Source organism: Schistocerca americana, chromosome 10 (assembly GCF_021461395.2).
Source record: "Schistocerca americana isolate TAMUIC-IGC-003095 chromosome 10, iqSchAmer2.1, whole genome shotgun sequence".
Classification (NCBI taxonomy): Eukaryota; Metazoa; Arthropoda; class Insecta; order Orthoptera; family Acrididae; genus Schistocerca; species Schistocerca americana.
Window position 1 is genome coordinate 62,412,732 of NC_060128.1, and position 15,505 is coordinate 62,428,236.

The window sequence follows — 15,505 nt, forward strand, 5'->3', positions numbered from 1 at the left end:
ATTGCTGACACTCTCCTACTTCGTTAGAGCGACAATTCAAATAATCTGATGGTGTGTGTACCGAAGGTCTTACAGTACGCACACCACACCCACTAAAGGCAAAGGTCCTGAGTTTGAGTCTCTGTCCAGCACACAGTTCTAATCTGTCAGGAAGTTTCATAACAAGCTGTTGTTCGCGCATAATCCACAATGGCAGAACCTGTTATCAGGACTATTTCCAAAGGCTCCTGTGCAGGTCAAACCATACAGTGGTGTATCAGATCCAGTATCCGCAATGCTGAGAGGGATGTGAACAATATGCCTGACTCCCATAATCAAGACGGGACTGTATCACAGCTTTGTAAAGCTGCAGAACGGTAGTGCACCCCAGCTGCTATTATTCAGGCAGCGAAGTGTATTAAGGTGCAGCCAGCACTTTGCCTTAAGTTGGAAAAGATGGAGAATTTCGTCAACCAAGAATCGAAGACCACTCCTAAAAGTGATAAGTCTCCACCGCATTGAGTAGCAGGTCTGCAAGCAAAGTTCTGGTTATGGGTGAATGGTACAACTTAGACAGAAGTGCATGATGTGGCTCTTGGCAGTCGAAAACCAAAAACCATGTGAGAGGACCCATGCCTGTGCCTTTCATATGGCACCTCGCAGTCAACGCTTAACGACACCCACACTAGAGGACCAATAGTAGAGGCCAAAGTTGTCAGCATACAAGGGTGGTGATACTGAGGACCCCACAGCTGTTGCTAGTCCATTGATGGCTACTAGAAAGAGAGAGAGAGAGAGAGAGAGAGAGAGAGAGAGAGAGAGAGAGAGAGAGAGAGAGAGACGCAATACAGAACCCTGCAGGACCCAGTTTCTCTTGGATATTGGGGGTAATGTCGGAAGCACCAACTCAAACCCAGAACATACAGCATGACAGGAAGTTCTGTATAAAAATTGGGAGCAGACCTCAGAGACCCCACGTTTGTGTGTGTGTGTGTGTGTGTGTGTGTGTGTGTGTGTGTGTGTGTGTGTGAGGTTTACGGGCACTAAACAGCGTGGTCATCAGCGCCCAACCCCACTTGTTTAAGGTAGCAAGGATGTGGTGTCGCCAGGTGGTTTCATAAGCCTTTGGCAGGTCGACAATGATGGCTATAAGGTGTTGACACTGGGCAAAAGCTGCTCAGATGGCAGGCTCCAGGTAAACCAGATTATCAATAGTGGAATGACCGTGGAGAAAAACCACCTTGGGGTGGAGCCTGAATACCCCGAGACCCAAGGAGCCAACACAGTAACCAGCTCACCATGCACTGAAGCAACTTACAGAAAACATTGGTGAGACTTATTGGGTGATAACTTTCCATCTTTAGAGGGTGTTCACCTGGTTTCAGCACTGGGACAATAATGCTTTCTCACCACTGTGATGGAGATTTGCCCTCAATCCAGATGCAATTAAAAATGGGAAGGATATGATGCTGACAATCCACTGACAGTTCCTGATCATAGCCCTGGGGCTATATCAGGGCAGTAAGCTATGACAGTGTCTAATTCCGAATTCCCCCTGACTGAACGATGCATTATATGGCTGAAAGTGGGTTGTAGTAAATGATAATTGCTTTCACTCCACCTGGTGTTTTAGAACGCAAAAGGCAGGCTGATAGTTCTCAGGTGCTGAGGCTTGAGCCTAATACAGAGCAAAATGTTTGGCGACAGCATCTAGGTCAGTGTAGATAGTGCAATTCAAGGTAATACAAGCTACACCTGTAGGTTTCGGTACCTGCAGAGATGTCGGATCTCAGTCCAAACCTGTGAAGGAGAGGTATATGGTCTGATAACTGAAATGCATCATTCCCAACATTCTTGCTTCTGTTGTTTTATTAGGTGGCGGACCCAGGTATGGAGCTGCTTAAAGGCAATGATGTGCTCCGTTGATGGGTGCCGCTTATGATGTTGGAGAGTCTGCCTATGATCTCTAATGGCCTCAGGTTTCTTATGACCACCAAGGTACTGTCTTCCATCAGGGTGGACTAAGGAACAGGGAATTGCTAGCTCAGCTGCTGAAAGAATGTCTGTAGTTGTATTCTTTTAGCACTGTTGAGAGTCCATCTGGGCAAGTGTCCAGGGGAGTGATGCTGAGGGAGGGACAGGAAGATCGGGAAGTGGACACTACCACACAGGTCATCGTGGACTCTGCTGGATGGACGGGAGAAGACAAGGGCTGCAAACGGAAGGGTAGAAGAATTGGTTTGTGAAACTTTTGTCCTTTATCCGTGACATCTATTTGTTGTAGAATCTTAGAACATACTCCGAGCTCGAAAGTACTGAGGTATTGTGAACAGAGTCACCACCTCCACACTAACCAGTACGGATTCCCAAAACATTGATCATGTGACACCCAACTTGCACTTTCCTCACATGACATACTGAAATCCAGGGATCCAGGCAATTAGGTAGATGCATTATTTCTCGATTTCCGAGTGGTATTTGATGATGTACCACACATACATTTATTATCGAAAGAATGATTGCATGGAGTATAAAACAAAATTTGTGACTGGTTTGAGGATTCCTTGGTAGGGAGGACACAGTATGCTATCTTGAGTGGAGAGGTTATCTGAGGAAGCAAAGTGTACAGTAGGGAAGTGTTTTAGGACCCTTTCTATTTGTAGTTTATGTTAGTAACCTCAAAAACCATGTTAATAGTAACCTCAGAGTTATTGCAGATGATGTGGATGCCTGTAATGAAATACTGTCTGAAAAAATCTGCACCAACCTTCAGTCATGTGTTGATAAGATTTCAAAGAAGCGCAAAGAACGGGAAGTTGCTTTAAATGTTCAGAAGCGTAAAATTGTGCACTTCACACAGAAAAGTAGTACAATATGCCCACAATATCAATGACTCAGTATTCAAATTGGTTAATACATGCAAATACTTGGATGTAACACTTTGTAGAGGTATGGAATGGAACAGTCACATAGGCTCAGTTGTAGGTAAAGCAGCCAGCAAACTTTGGTTTGAACAGCCAGGGTAAATACTTCTAACATACAGGTACTGGTTTCTGTAATTATGCCTCCAGCTCACTTCTTTTCGAATGCCCCTTATATACAACATCTGACCACGCCTTCCATATGTTTCACTTTTTTTTTGTGGGGCAGTGAACTGCAGCACTTGCATACTGCTCCTGTAGGGATCACAAGGTCAAGATTGGATTGATTAGAGTGGGCAAAGAGGTGTCTTAAACAGTCATTTTTGCTGCGCTCCATATGTGATAGAAATGGCAGGATGTATACATGGACAAGGAAAAAAATTCCCGGATTTTTCCCGGTAAAAAATAAACTTTCTCCCAGGTGAAGATACACTTTTTCCACGTTAAGTGACAGTATACTTTTCCTCGAGACTGTAAAGCTTAACCAAACAAAGGAATGATATGGTTTTATACACCGGCGTAGTATTTCCTGGCACTTTAGGAAACGAAATTCAGGGGAAAAAACACGTTTTGGAAAGATGTCTGATGTGCAGCAACATGAACACTGCATACATTTGTGTTATAAAAGTATAAATTTGAATTCCACCGAACATCGCATGTTACTTTCTGAAGCATTGAAATCTAGATTGTGATGTGCTCTTGTAAGCCAGTCACAGCTCACGTCACGTGATCTCGCCAGCCGATGACAGCGGACATTCAGAGCACAGGACACGTGATGTAGTAAACCAATAGGAACATCACTGTTAAGTAGAGCGAACACACAAATAGGAAACATTAATGGTTTAAATTAATATACATAGTGTTAATACAAGGAAAGTAAAGCTTTCACATATTAGTCTCAGATTAAAAAGCTGCACGAGAAGCTAAGCTTTCACATATAATGTTGATCTTTTTTTGTGCATGTTACACTTTAAGATACATTACACAAATGTGCCAGTAAATTTTTTAACAATGAGAAAAATGTCTCATCTTCTGGGCTCAAAATTATTCTAAATGGTCGTTCTCAAAGAGTTTACTTTTTAAATGAGAGTCCAACGGTTTGTGATTTCAGAAATTCACCGTACATTCTCACACATAGACTATCTTGCGTAAAAGGAAATTTATTTTGAAAATAACGCTTTTCAAACAATCACTCTCAATATTTTCTGTGACCTGTTAGAAATAGATTCATTTTAGCAGTTACCAGAGAGCACCTGACAACTGGCGTCACCGCGTTTGTGCAGCTACGATGACTCAGGAAGCCCGAAAGTTCATATGTGTAAAACATTAAAAGATCTTACATTATGTCATAAAAGGAACAAGACATTAGAGGATACTCCAAGAACACTGGAATTTCGTGAACCATACTAAAATGCATAATTTGGCTTAAAGTGCACATTCAAATGTCCTGATACGGATGTAAATTTCCTTGGAGTACCAATACTGTATTATCTCATGTTTGGCTCTTTATTATGGCATAATGCCAAACATGCTAGAGGGTGAAAACGTGCACTTGAAGTTCAGTGAACAGTTTAAACTAGTCAATAATGTGGAATTACACACTTCGTTTCAAATAAATTGACTTCCTCAGAGGAAAAGACTTATAAAAGCCAAATTTCTTTAGCAAACTGACAAAAATAACTTCATTGTTATGCAAGGCCATTGATGCTCAACTGCCAGAAAGGTGGAAATAATATAGTCTGAATCCAATAACAAATTTTAGTCTTCCGTAATTATGTGAACGTATTTTAATTCACTTGATAGCTCCCGGTCACAGAATTCATTTTGTTTTCATTTGATGTGAGAGCAATGGACAAAGAGGAAACAGCAAAGTCACTAGACATAAACATGGGTCGCCTGGAGACTACCCACCTCCCCACTACGACTGACTGTTTTGTGCATCAGCTCGGATCTACAATATTTCCAAACCGGAGCAATACTTCTTAAATCAGCCTATCTGCACACCAAATACCATCGGAATAGGTTAAATGGTTAATACACGAAAATGTATCAGCATGAGTCACTTTTGCAATTAATAATACTGGTGTTCATATTTAAGTATGGATTAAACATGTTTAGAATTGAATAAGAATTGTACTGGCTACATTGAACCATGTTCAAACAAATTTCGGGCTTGCAGCCAGTCATACTTTAATTCATTGTGGGATATTTCAACTGAGCACCTGCCAGTTACTTTCAGGTGAGCAATCTGAGATTGACGAAAACTTGTTCTGTTGCGCCCCACATTCTGTGCATGTGCCAAAATTCAAGTTGACAGACAGACCACACTTTGCTGGAGGAACCGCAAAACTCAGCTGTCCTCTGTGTTACTGCTCGCCGCAGGCACTGACACACACTGTCGTCTTTGACTGGAACAAATCGTGGAGATGGAGCTCCACGCACTGACCAACTGGTAGCCACCATCACAGTTATCAGATTTTATAGGGTGGAATAGAGCATGTCTTCGTCAGTCTTCCATGGCTCACCTCAAGGTACTGGCAGGTGCCCAGGCAAAATATTGTGCAATGAATTAAAACTACGACCAGCTACATTCCTGAAATTTGTTTGAACATGATTCAATGTAATCAATACAATGCTTATTTAATTCTGAACATGTTCAATCTACACTTAAGTATTAATGCCAGTATTATTAATTGTGAAAGTAACTCACTCCGTTACATTTTCATGACTTTACCTTTTAATCTATTCTGATGATAAATGGTATAGACACAGATTGAACCCTGAGGAATACCAAAGGCTACTTTAGAAAGTTGTATCATTTTGAGCAAACATAAGGCTGATTTAGTGTACAGTTCTAAGAGAGTTCGAGCTGTGAAAGTTACTCGAATCCAACAAACCTCAGAGCAATCTCATGTCCGCCAGAACTTGGATGCAGGACATCAGGCAGCCTTGAGAGCTACAGAGACATTAGAACAGTCACAAGTCCATCGCATTTTAGACATTGAGTGTGACGCACCTCTTACAGCTTCTAATATACTTGAAAGAATGGTTGGTCCAGTACTAGCCGGGCCAGAGAAAACCCTAAAATTTATACTTCTGCAGGAATGTAATGAATCAAGTCACTGTTTTAATATAATTAGAAAATACAATGCATGCTTTCAGATTTGATATGCAGTAAAATAATATAAACACATTCATTATGTACCCACATAACGGGTACGTTTTTTACATGTATGTCTCTGCGCCATTACAAACACAGAAATTTTGTAAAATTACTAGCTTGCTTACTCACCAACACTCATCAGAAAAAAAACTACTGATAAGTGAGCAAAACAGCAGGTAACAGCCAGTAATAAATAAAATAATAAATCCTGTGAGCATAAACCCAAACACAAACAAAATCCCAGTGTGCAATGAAAGATCACACAGGACAGCAAACTGCTTAAAATTAAAGTATATAGTAAGTGGGAAGTGTTGTGATGGTATGGGGGGGGGGGGGGGGGGGGTGATGTTTGGCAACTGTGTGCATTTGGTGTGGCTACAGATCTCGTGGGATTAGTGAAATGTGAGCTGTGCCTCCAGCAAGGGCCTCACCATCATAGCCATGCATCCTGAAGTAATTTTGTACACGCTGTAGTGTGGATTATGTATTGAAATGTTTCATTTGTGTCTATTCACAATCACATAAATGGCTTAGAAGTTAAAATTAAATAAAAATTCAATTACAACTACAGAACTCACCACACTGTCTTGAAATGACCCATTATCAGTACAAGAACAGGGAGTAAAATTGTTTAATATGTGGTACAAATCAAATTAAAAACTCACCATCTCATGCTTTAAAGAATCTGTTGCAGCATCCTCCTCTCTCTCTTTCATTTCCATCTCTTTCTGATATTCACGTAGCTCTCCGAGTTTATCCTTTTGTTCCTTTACCTTCATTTCCAGCTCTGTTAAACCAGTTATTCATATTACATATTACACTAAGATGAATTAACAACACTTTATCCATGGGATAGGCATGATGGGTTGAGGAGGAGGAGGAGAAAGTGAGAGCAGTAAACAGGGAAGGTGTGATGCAAAAGGATTCAGTCAATGCAGGTGTAAAGGGGAAGTAAACAATATCAGTATGGTTGCATTTATTCATATACGCTGCTGGGTATCACAATTTCTGCATCAGGAAAGATTGAAAATAACAAAATCTTACAAAAAGGTTTTTGATAGATGACTACCAGTCACTAGATGTATTGCCTACTTAAATTATTTAATGAAGCCACATATTTCAAAACACTTCCTTTCTCAGAAAAGTTACAGGACTTTTTTTTAAAAAAATAGAAAATTGCACTTACCAAGTGATGAGCCCAGCTCCTATCAAAGTAGTTCCCTTGGCTATCTATAAGCTACACAGTTGCCAATGTTTCTGGAGGTCTTGGAAGCAAGTTGGGAGATTTTGAAACGGAATGCTTCTAGGCTCATTTGTCACAGGCCGTTGGATGTTTGTGATATCTTGATGAAGCTTTCCTTTCAGCCGCCTTTTCACTCACAGAAACAAGAAAGAATCAAAAAGTGAGGGGTCGGGTGAATATGGCAGATGTAGGATGGCAAAAACAGAATGTCTGGCCAGACACTCAGTAACAGATAAAGCCGTAGGGGGTCTTGCATTGTATTGCAGCAAGAACCAGTCCTGAAAATGCAACACATCTGGGTAGCGATATTGAACTGCTTGTTGCAAACATTTCAAAACTTTGATGTAAAGAGTTTGGTTCACTGCTTGACCTGGAGGAACATACGGTGAACTAATCCTTTACTGTCAAAGAATGCTATAAACATTGTCTATGTTCTCGAAGGTTCCTGGTGATCCAAGATTCCTCCATTCAGCATTTTGACACTTCGCATGAGGCTCATACTGGTAGCACCAACTTTCATCCTGAGCAATAATCACTGACAGAAATGTGGGATCAAATCTGTCTCTATCCAGTAGTTCAGCAGAAATTCTTCATCTTTCCTCTTTTCGTTCATCTGATAGTGTGTGAGGGATGAGTTTTGCATTAAGTTTCCGTTTCCCTAAATCTTCGCATAAAATTTTATGACACATATCATGATTCAAATTTAGCTCTTCTCATGTTGCATGCACAGTTTCATGGCAGTCTTCTTGCAATAACTGCCTTACACGCTCTATGTTTGCATAGGAATGTGCTGTAGACGAGTGACCAACTCTGGAATAATCTTGCATTGAATCTCTGCCTTCACAAAAAACTTGATGGCCACTTTAAAACACCACTTCTTGAAAGTGACTCGCCTGCATATGCTTGCTTAATCTTAATCACTTTTCATGTTTCACTTGGAGTTTTTCTGAGCCTAGTACAGAACTTAATATTCCCTCTTTGCTTACGATCAGCATCCATTGCGTCACCCTAACTCAAGAACCCAAACAGTGTCTTGCTAAGGACAGCCCTGCTACCTACTGAGTTTGCACAGAAACATGACCAAGGTCATTTTAAGGACGCATACATACCAGGTAGCATAAAAGCAACATTTGTTCCTTTCTAGTATTGCAAACTCAGAAATAAATTAAAGTCATCGAAGTTTTCTGACAGAGGAAGTATAAATTTAATCTTCAGCCTACAATGGCAATGCAAAAACATTTAACAAGAGTACACATAGATATTAAAAGTGTTTTATACTTTCAATTTAATGTTTCTGTATACTTGGAATACTTGTAACAGCTTTGCTTGTTAGTATAAAAAAATGTTTTTGTATCACTACTGTAATCTGAAGATGAGGTTTACGTGATTCATCAAATAATTTAAGTAGTGAAATTCTGCGATGAGTAGTGGCCTCTGAAAAACCTTTTCATACATGAAACAGTCATGTTTGATAAATAGTTATCTTTTTATAAAACAGAATTTGTCCTCTTGCGCACACACAGTATTGTTGAAAGAAAACATAACATTCATAGGAATTCTGGAGAGGTAGAGGGTGTGAAATTGAGTACACAGACCTGGTCCTCTGGCAGCAGCCACGGCTCTACCACAGCTGGACAACAAGTAAAACTAAGCATGGATGACAGATACAGTTACATCATTCCACACTGCTACAGCTCTATTCCAGAGTTCTTCAAACAAAGGAGCAAATGGTGAAGTTCCAGTTTCTCTACAACTTATGACCAGATGTTTTCAATGGGTAAGATCTGGAGAACATGACAGCACAGACAACATGCGGTCTCGCATTATCTTGTTCAAAGATAATGGAGTCCCTGAAGACAGGACACATGCACTGACCTTAAAAAATCAGAAATGTAAGAGCTGTTGTGCAAGTTATCAGGTATGAAAACCAGAGGTGTTTGTGTTGTATACTCAGTGAGTCTCCTCACCAGTCGCACCAAGTGCCTGTCCTACATAAGCACAACAAATGCAATTCAGCAAAACCCATCCTCCTCGGAAGATCCACAAGTGGATATTGCTGTACACAAAAACAGGACTCGCCTGAAAAGACAACACGGTGCCACTTCCGTGTCCAGTGTCATTGTTGGACGACCCACTGTAAGCAAGCCCCTCTCTGCTGCAATGTCAGGTAAAGCTGCAACAATGGTTGCCACCCACACGGTCTGTGGAGCTCTAGACATCACTGCTCTGTCCTGCAGAGTGATTGAGTGTAACCCTTCAAAATGAGTTGACTTTGCCTTCTGTTCTCATGTTCTGGCAGGCAAAGTCCATTCTGGTCACCATCAGTGGCACACTTGGTACTGGCCTCGGACGGTGCTGTGTGCACGATTTTTCATCAAAGGTTTGCTTTGAGTACGTACAGTGGGGGAGGGGGGTAACAAGTCACTTCTGCGGAAGGATGCTATTACACAAAACCTCTCTGACTTCTTGCGTTGCCACTCAGGCTGGACTACATCCATTGTCTAAAGAACTGAGGTGCAACATCTTGGACTTCCATAAAAAATCCTGGTGCACGGCACAGGGGGAGTTGTTAAGGATGCAGTTGTTTCCATAGTTTCTTCTGCCATTCCTTATCGTAAAATTGTGTCCTATTACATCTCTCCGATCTGCCTCTAACATGTCAGTGCTATCGAGTACCACCAAAAATTCCTTTACGTTGTAGTCTTGTGCCGTTAATACAGTACAGTCCACCCATCAGTTTTGCCCCAAGACCATGGACACTTCTGAGCTGCACGGTTCGCTGCACCATTGCAAGCTCACTGGTCCACTTCAGTGACAATGATTTCAACCAATCCTCACCAGCCCCGTGTACATGTACCAAGGACTAAAAATCCACTCCTGCTCAGGTTGAGGGCTGATCCGTCAGATGTTCCGAGGTCTGGACTTAGCTAATCTAACACAAACAATGCCACCATCCCTTTGTGTTAGCAGAACAAGCTGTGGCTTAGCTAGGGGCACAGGAAGGCATTCTGGCAAACTTAGATGCTGGAAACAGCAATGCAATTGGTACTGCTAGTCAGTGCTATACGTATCCATTGTGACGCAACTCCTAGCAATTGTGGTTATCGCTGAAACAACCAGTTTTCAGTTATATTTTCCACACCAGTTTAACCTGACTGTTACAAGTCCTCAAAATAACCTGTTTCTGAAATAACCTATTTTCAGTTTTTTCATCCCTGTAATTTTCTGTAATAAACACTGAACTCTAAGGAAGCCTGGAAACTACTCACTCCCTCAGTTTCAAGGTACATATGATCAAAATATTAAATTAAATAAACAAATAAAAGAAAACTGAGTCCGTCTGTCATTCAGTATTTTCTCAGAGAGTGGTAAGTTGTTGAATACTACAAAAATCACCAGTATTCTCATACTGATTCTAATTTTTGAAATCCTCCTCAAGAATTATGTAATTGAGGATCGTGCACTGGGCATTGTGAATAGTCAGTGCTAAAGGGTGAAAACTGGGGTTGCAGAACTTTTTTTTCATGTTAATTTGTCCCTTTTCATGGGCTACAAGCAGATCACAGACAGCTGTTTTCTATTTTTATTGTATACTATGAATGAGTTGTTGTTAAGTTTTTAATTTCCTTCCTCTTCTACTGTCTCAGAGAAATGGTATACAAATCTTTAATCTTTCAAAGCAAATGAAACACTGTCGATTACTGCTACGTCACTTCGTAAAAATATTTCCCGACCAGGGTTGGTCCATTATGCGATACAATGGATTTATCGCGACGACAGTGAGAAACTACCTTATAGACTAGATGAGGGCAAACTTTGCACACTGCACGTACACATACACCTTAAGCCATGACACATGGTAATAGGGGCATTATTATCTGAGAAATGCTGTTGTCCAACTCTGGAACCAAAGGGCGTAACAATCCAACGCTAGGAGGTGTCACTGTCTTCTGTGAGCACACCTGGTTGACATGCTTGTGACATACAGAGCTATTGTTTAGTCATATTTCCACCACATTCTGTCCTTATAAATGGGTGACCACTGCTAGGGCCCCACTGGTGAAGATTTTTGGAGAAAACCAATACCCATACATCATCTTTGACAGAATAAAGTTGGAATCGAGACCACGAATGGAGAAACGGAGGTCCTGTATGTTGACGGTCGGAGAGTTTGGACCGATACAATCACCCGTGGAGCTTTTTGGGGGGGGGGGGGGGGGGGGCTGATGCCGTACTGACCTGTGGTGCAATACGATACCAAAAACAAAGTGAGGGCTTCATCTAAATCATGAAGGGGATGCAGCTTTGATAACTGTGACTCGAATGCGAAATGTTCTGCTAATCCAGTGGATGTGGAATGAAAGGCACTTTGCACACTACGGCAATGTTGTCAGAAGCACAAAAAGTGGTAAATTCAGAAGATTTGAATTGATGCCTTTTGACAGTAGCCACGGTTTCTGGGAGTCGTCCTGTGGAGAAGATCCGTACCAGAGTCTGGAGAGCATGTGCCGAGGATGTTGAAGTAGTAGAATCCGGTTACTGTGCCAACCACATCCACCACAATTAGCCTAGGAAGGCCTGCAAAGTCTAAATGGAGTCGAGATTGGGGCACGAAGCATCTAGCCGAGGGAATTACCTGTGAAAGAGCGTTGCCCATTTTCTTTGGCAGGTCTCACATACCACCGCCGTGTTGGCAATATCTGCATCAATCTGTCGCCAATACTCATATTGAGGGGCCAGCCTCTTCACGAGCACTATTCCCCAGTGTCTCTGATGTTCAGGGATGGTATACTGTGCCACAAGGCAAACTGAATCACAGTGCAGGTTTGACCACTTTCCCCCTGCAGCAATTAGGATAGAGAAGTTGTGGCACCTGTGCCAGAATGCTTAGACTTCTGGATGATCCAACTCTTTCCCATCTGTTAGCCATCCACAGTGTACCAGACGCTTCTGACACACAGAGCCATTGTTTAGTCATATTTCCACCACATTCTGTCCTAATAAATGGGTGACCACTGCCAGGGCCCCACTGGTGAAGATAGATAACTGGGTCCTCCAGTGAGTGATGGGCAATGAACTTTGCACCTTAAGGAAGGGTGGCTACACCTCCTTCAGCTTCTTTGTCCATCTGGCAACAGACCTCTGGTTTCAAATCAAAAAGTGTGTCATGTCCATTTGGCAATGTGGAGAGAATGTCAGTGTCGGCATGCTGAGCTGTCGAGTGATATCTGATGTCGTACGAGTAGCTAAGAGAAACAATGCCCACCTCCAGAGGAGACATGGTTGTGTGGTAGGAATATTGGAGTCTGCTTTCAATAATGGTAAAAGACGTTTATGTTCAGTCAATAACGTGAAACATCAGCCGTAATTGTGGAATTCTTGAGTGCAAACACAGCAACACAGCAACCACGGCCTCCTTTTCTATTTGGCTGTAGTTGCATTGTGCCTACGTTACAGTTTTGGATATGAATGCAATAGGATGTTCCACACCATATATTATACGAGATAACACAGCACCAAAGCCATAATCAGAACCATCAGTTGCTACAATTAAAGGTTTTGCTGGATCAAAGACCACAATTTTACATTTTTACATAACAACTGATGGAGTGGTTCTGATATGACCATGGTATGTGGGACGAACTTGCAATAATAATTAAGTTGGCCAAGCACAAATTGTAATTACTTAATGTCCTGAAAGTTACTGGACTGCTTAAATGTAGTATGGTGTGGATTGTATTCCTTAAGCATTGAGAACATGATCAACATACGACACCTGAGGGGCAAAAAATGTTACACTTGTTAAAGGACATCAAGGTTGGCTGCAACTCCTGTAATGACTAGAATTCATCCAGATAGTTTGCTATGCCGGGTACACTGGACATCAACTGTTCCAAGTACCACTGAAAAATAGCAAGAGCACTGGCAACACCAAAAGCAAGCCTGTTACAGTGGAATAGTCCAAAAGGAATGTCAATGAGCAGAATGCTTTATAATGCTTCATCCAGAGGGAGCCGAAAGAAAGCATCCTGCTAATAAATCTTGCCTCCTGCAAGTCGTGCCATAATGTCATCCACTTGTGGAATTGGACAGGTGTTTGTGGAGGATTGTGCATTGACTGTAAATTGGCTTTTCCACAATAACACTCCCACTGCTGGGGACTGCATTGAGACTACCTTTGTTGTGACTTGGCAAGACAGCCAAGTCACTATAAGAGGAAGCCGAAAGGCATGTGCTTAAGCTCATGCAGGCTGGCGCGAGGTCTGGAACAGTTAAGGGAATTAATAGTAGCAAATAAAGTACGTAGTTGATATAACACTTAACTTTAATCCATAAGTGGTGTACATCGGTCTGATGGTACAGGCATCACAAGTTAAATAACTATTGATAATGGCGCCTTGCTAGGTCGTAGCAAATGACGTAGCTGAAGGCTAAGCTAACTATCGTCTCGGCAAATGAGAGCGTATTTCAATGTAGCATCACTAGCAAAGTCGGCTGTACAACTGGGGCGAGTGCAGAACGTCTCTCTAGACCTGCCGTGTGGCGGCGCTCGGTCTGCAATCACTGACAGTGGCGACACGCGGGTCCGACGTATACTAATGGACCGCGGCCGATTTAAAGGCTACCACCTAGCAAGTGTGGTGTCTGGCGGTGACACCACAACCTTTCTGTTAAATGCACTGTAGTTCTGACTATAGCTCATCCCAGAGAACGAATGGAACATTCCACACTTTGAAGAAACGTGAAGCGGCTGTTGGCAGGATGGTCACATGACTGAATTGTACTCGGAACGAAATTGCTAAAGTACGAGCTAGCCTCCGGCGGCTGAATGCTCTTGGTGGAGTCACGTACTTCAGAGTCCAAAGTGTTAAAAAGGTTCAAATCAAGGATGTTTGTGGTTACTTAAATGCTTACCAGCAAGATGTTTGACATGAAAACAGTGGAATGATCCTGAATGTAAGCCAAAAAATTGTCTTTTCACTTTGGTAGTATTGTTGCTGTAGCTATGCTCGTGTCCTGAGAATTCCTGTAGTGTAGGTGAGCTCAAAGGGCGATAAGTCTCCCAACTCGTGCACTTGCAAAGTGTCATGTAATGCTGCTGATGACTATACAGACTGTTCAAAAGCCCTAATGATGGGGAGGTAAGTAACGGGGGATCCTTGTGCTCGAGGTGGTCATTACGAAGTCTTCCATCTGGTGAATGTATAGTAACCATTTCTTTGAGAAGGGAAGTTGTGTAAGACTGTTTACATTTAGTGCACTAGAACCGATAGTCACGGGATAAACCCTACAATTTGGCTATTCTCTGCCTGTAAGATGGTCCATTCACAAGGGGATCACCACGCCTACTCGTCATCACCAATTTCATCCAAATTTATCGTGTATGTACAGCTCGGCCAGAAATGAAAGAACGGAAGTGGGAGCTCCAGATGGGAAAACATTTAGAAAAGTAGCATTTTTGGCATGGGTCAGGCAAGGCACGAGCTATTTATACTAGTGTAGTTCCCAGGCATTGGTTGACACACTGGAAAGAGTCCAGAACTGTTCTGGCATAACCACAAGCACTGGAATGAAGACAAAGAATACAAGACTGGAGAAGGCAGTGAAATGACATCGGTCAATGGTGCACTGATTAGGACCGCACCACGACATGAGCAACACCAGCAAAAAGTGAATGTAAGTGTCGCTGATAGAAGCCTCAGCCGGACATTAGTGCTGAGTATTCAGACATTAGTGGACAGCATTAACACAGCCTAGCAGAGAGTGCTACGATATCAGATTGTAGTGATCCATATCCATTGCTTGTTTGAACATTGTGTATAGCCAGGACTCTGATTTATGTCGCACGTCACCCATCGCTTGCGACACCTTCGTACGTTAAAGTTAAGTATTGTAGATCTGATTTATAGAAATAAAACTACTAATGTTATTTGCTTGCATTGCTGTATAGCATTCCGAGAACGCAGCATCCCTTAGACACCCTATACGAGACGAGTGGGCAGGACCCAACAACTGGCGACGAGTCTCATCCGAACCCACTGCCCGACGGCCACAGAATTTCATTTATATTGTGCTGGCTCCTTAATTCTCTGCCTTTACTTTGCAGGAGCACTTCACTTCATTGCTTTAACAGTTTCCTGTCAATTTTGCTAATCAGTGTTTTCAGGTGGGAGTTGCAGTATATACCTTTGATTTTGT

At 42.1% G+C, this 15,505-nt stretch overlaps 1 protein-coding gene across 1 annotated transcript in view; it reads right to left on the reverse strand.

Moving 5' to 3' along the window:
* The window catches only part of LOC124552500, a 65,027-nt gene that overhangs the window by 31,164 nt on the left and 18,358 nt on the right, over window positions 1-15,505 (reverse strand). The window contains exon 3 of the mRNA XM_047126784.1: window positions 6,729-6,850. Coding sequence (XP_046982740.1) covers window positions 6,729-6,850 — 122 coding nt within the window. The remainder of the gene's footprint in view (window positions 1-6,728; window positions 6,851-15,505) is intronic.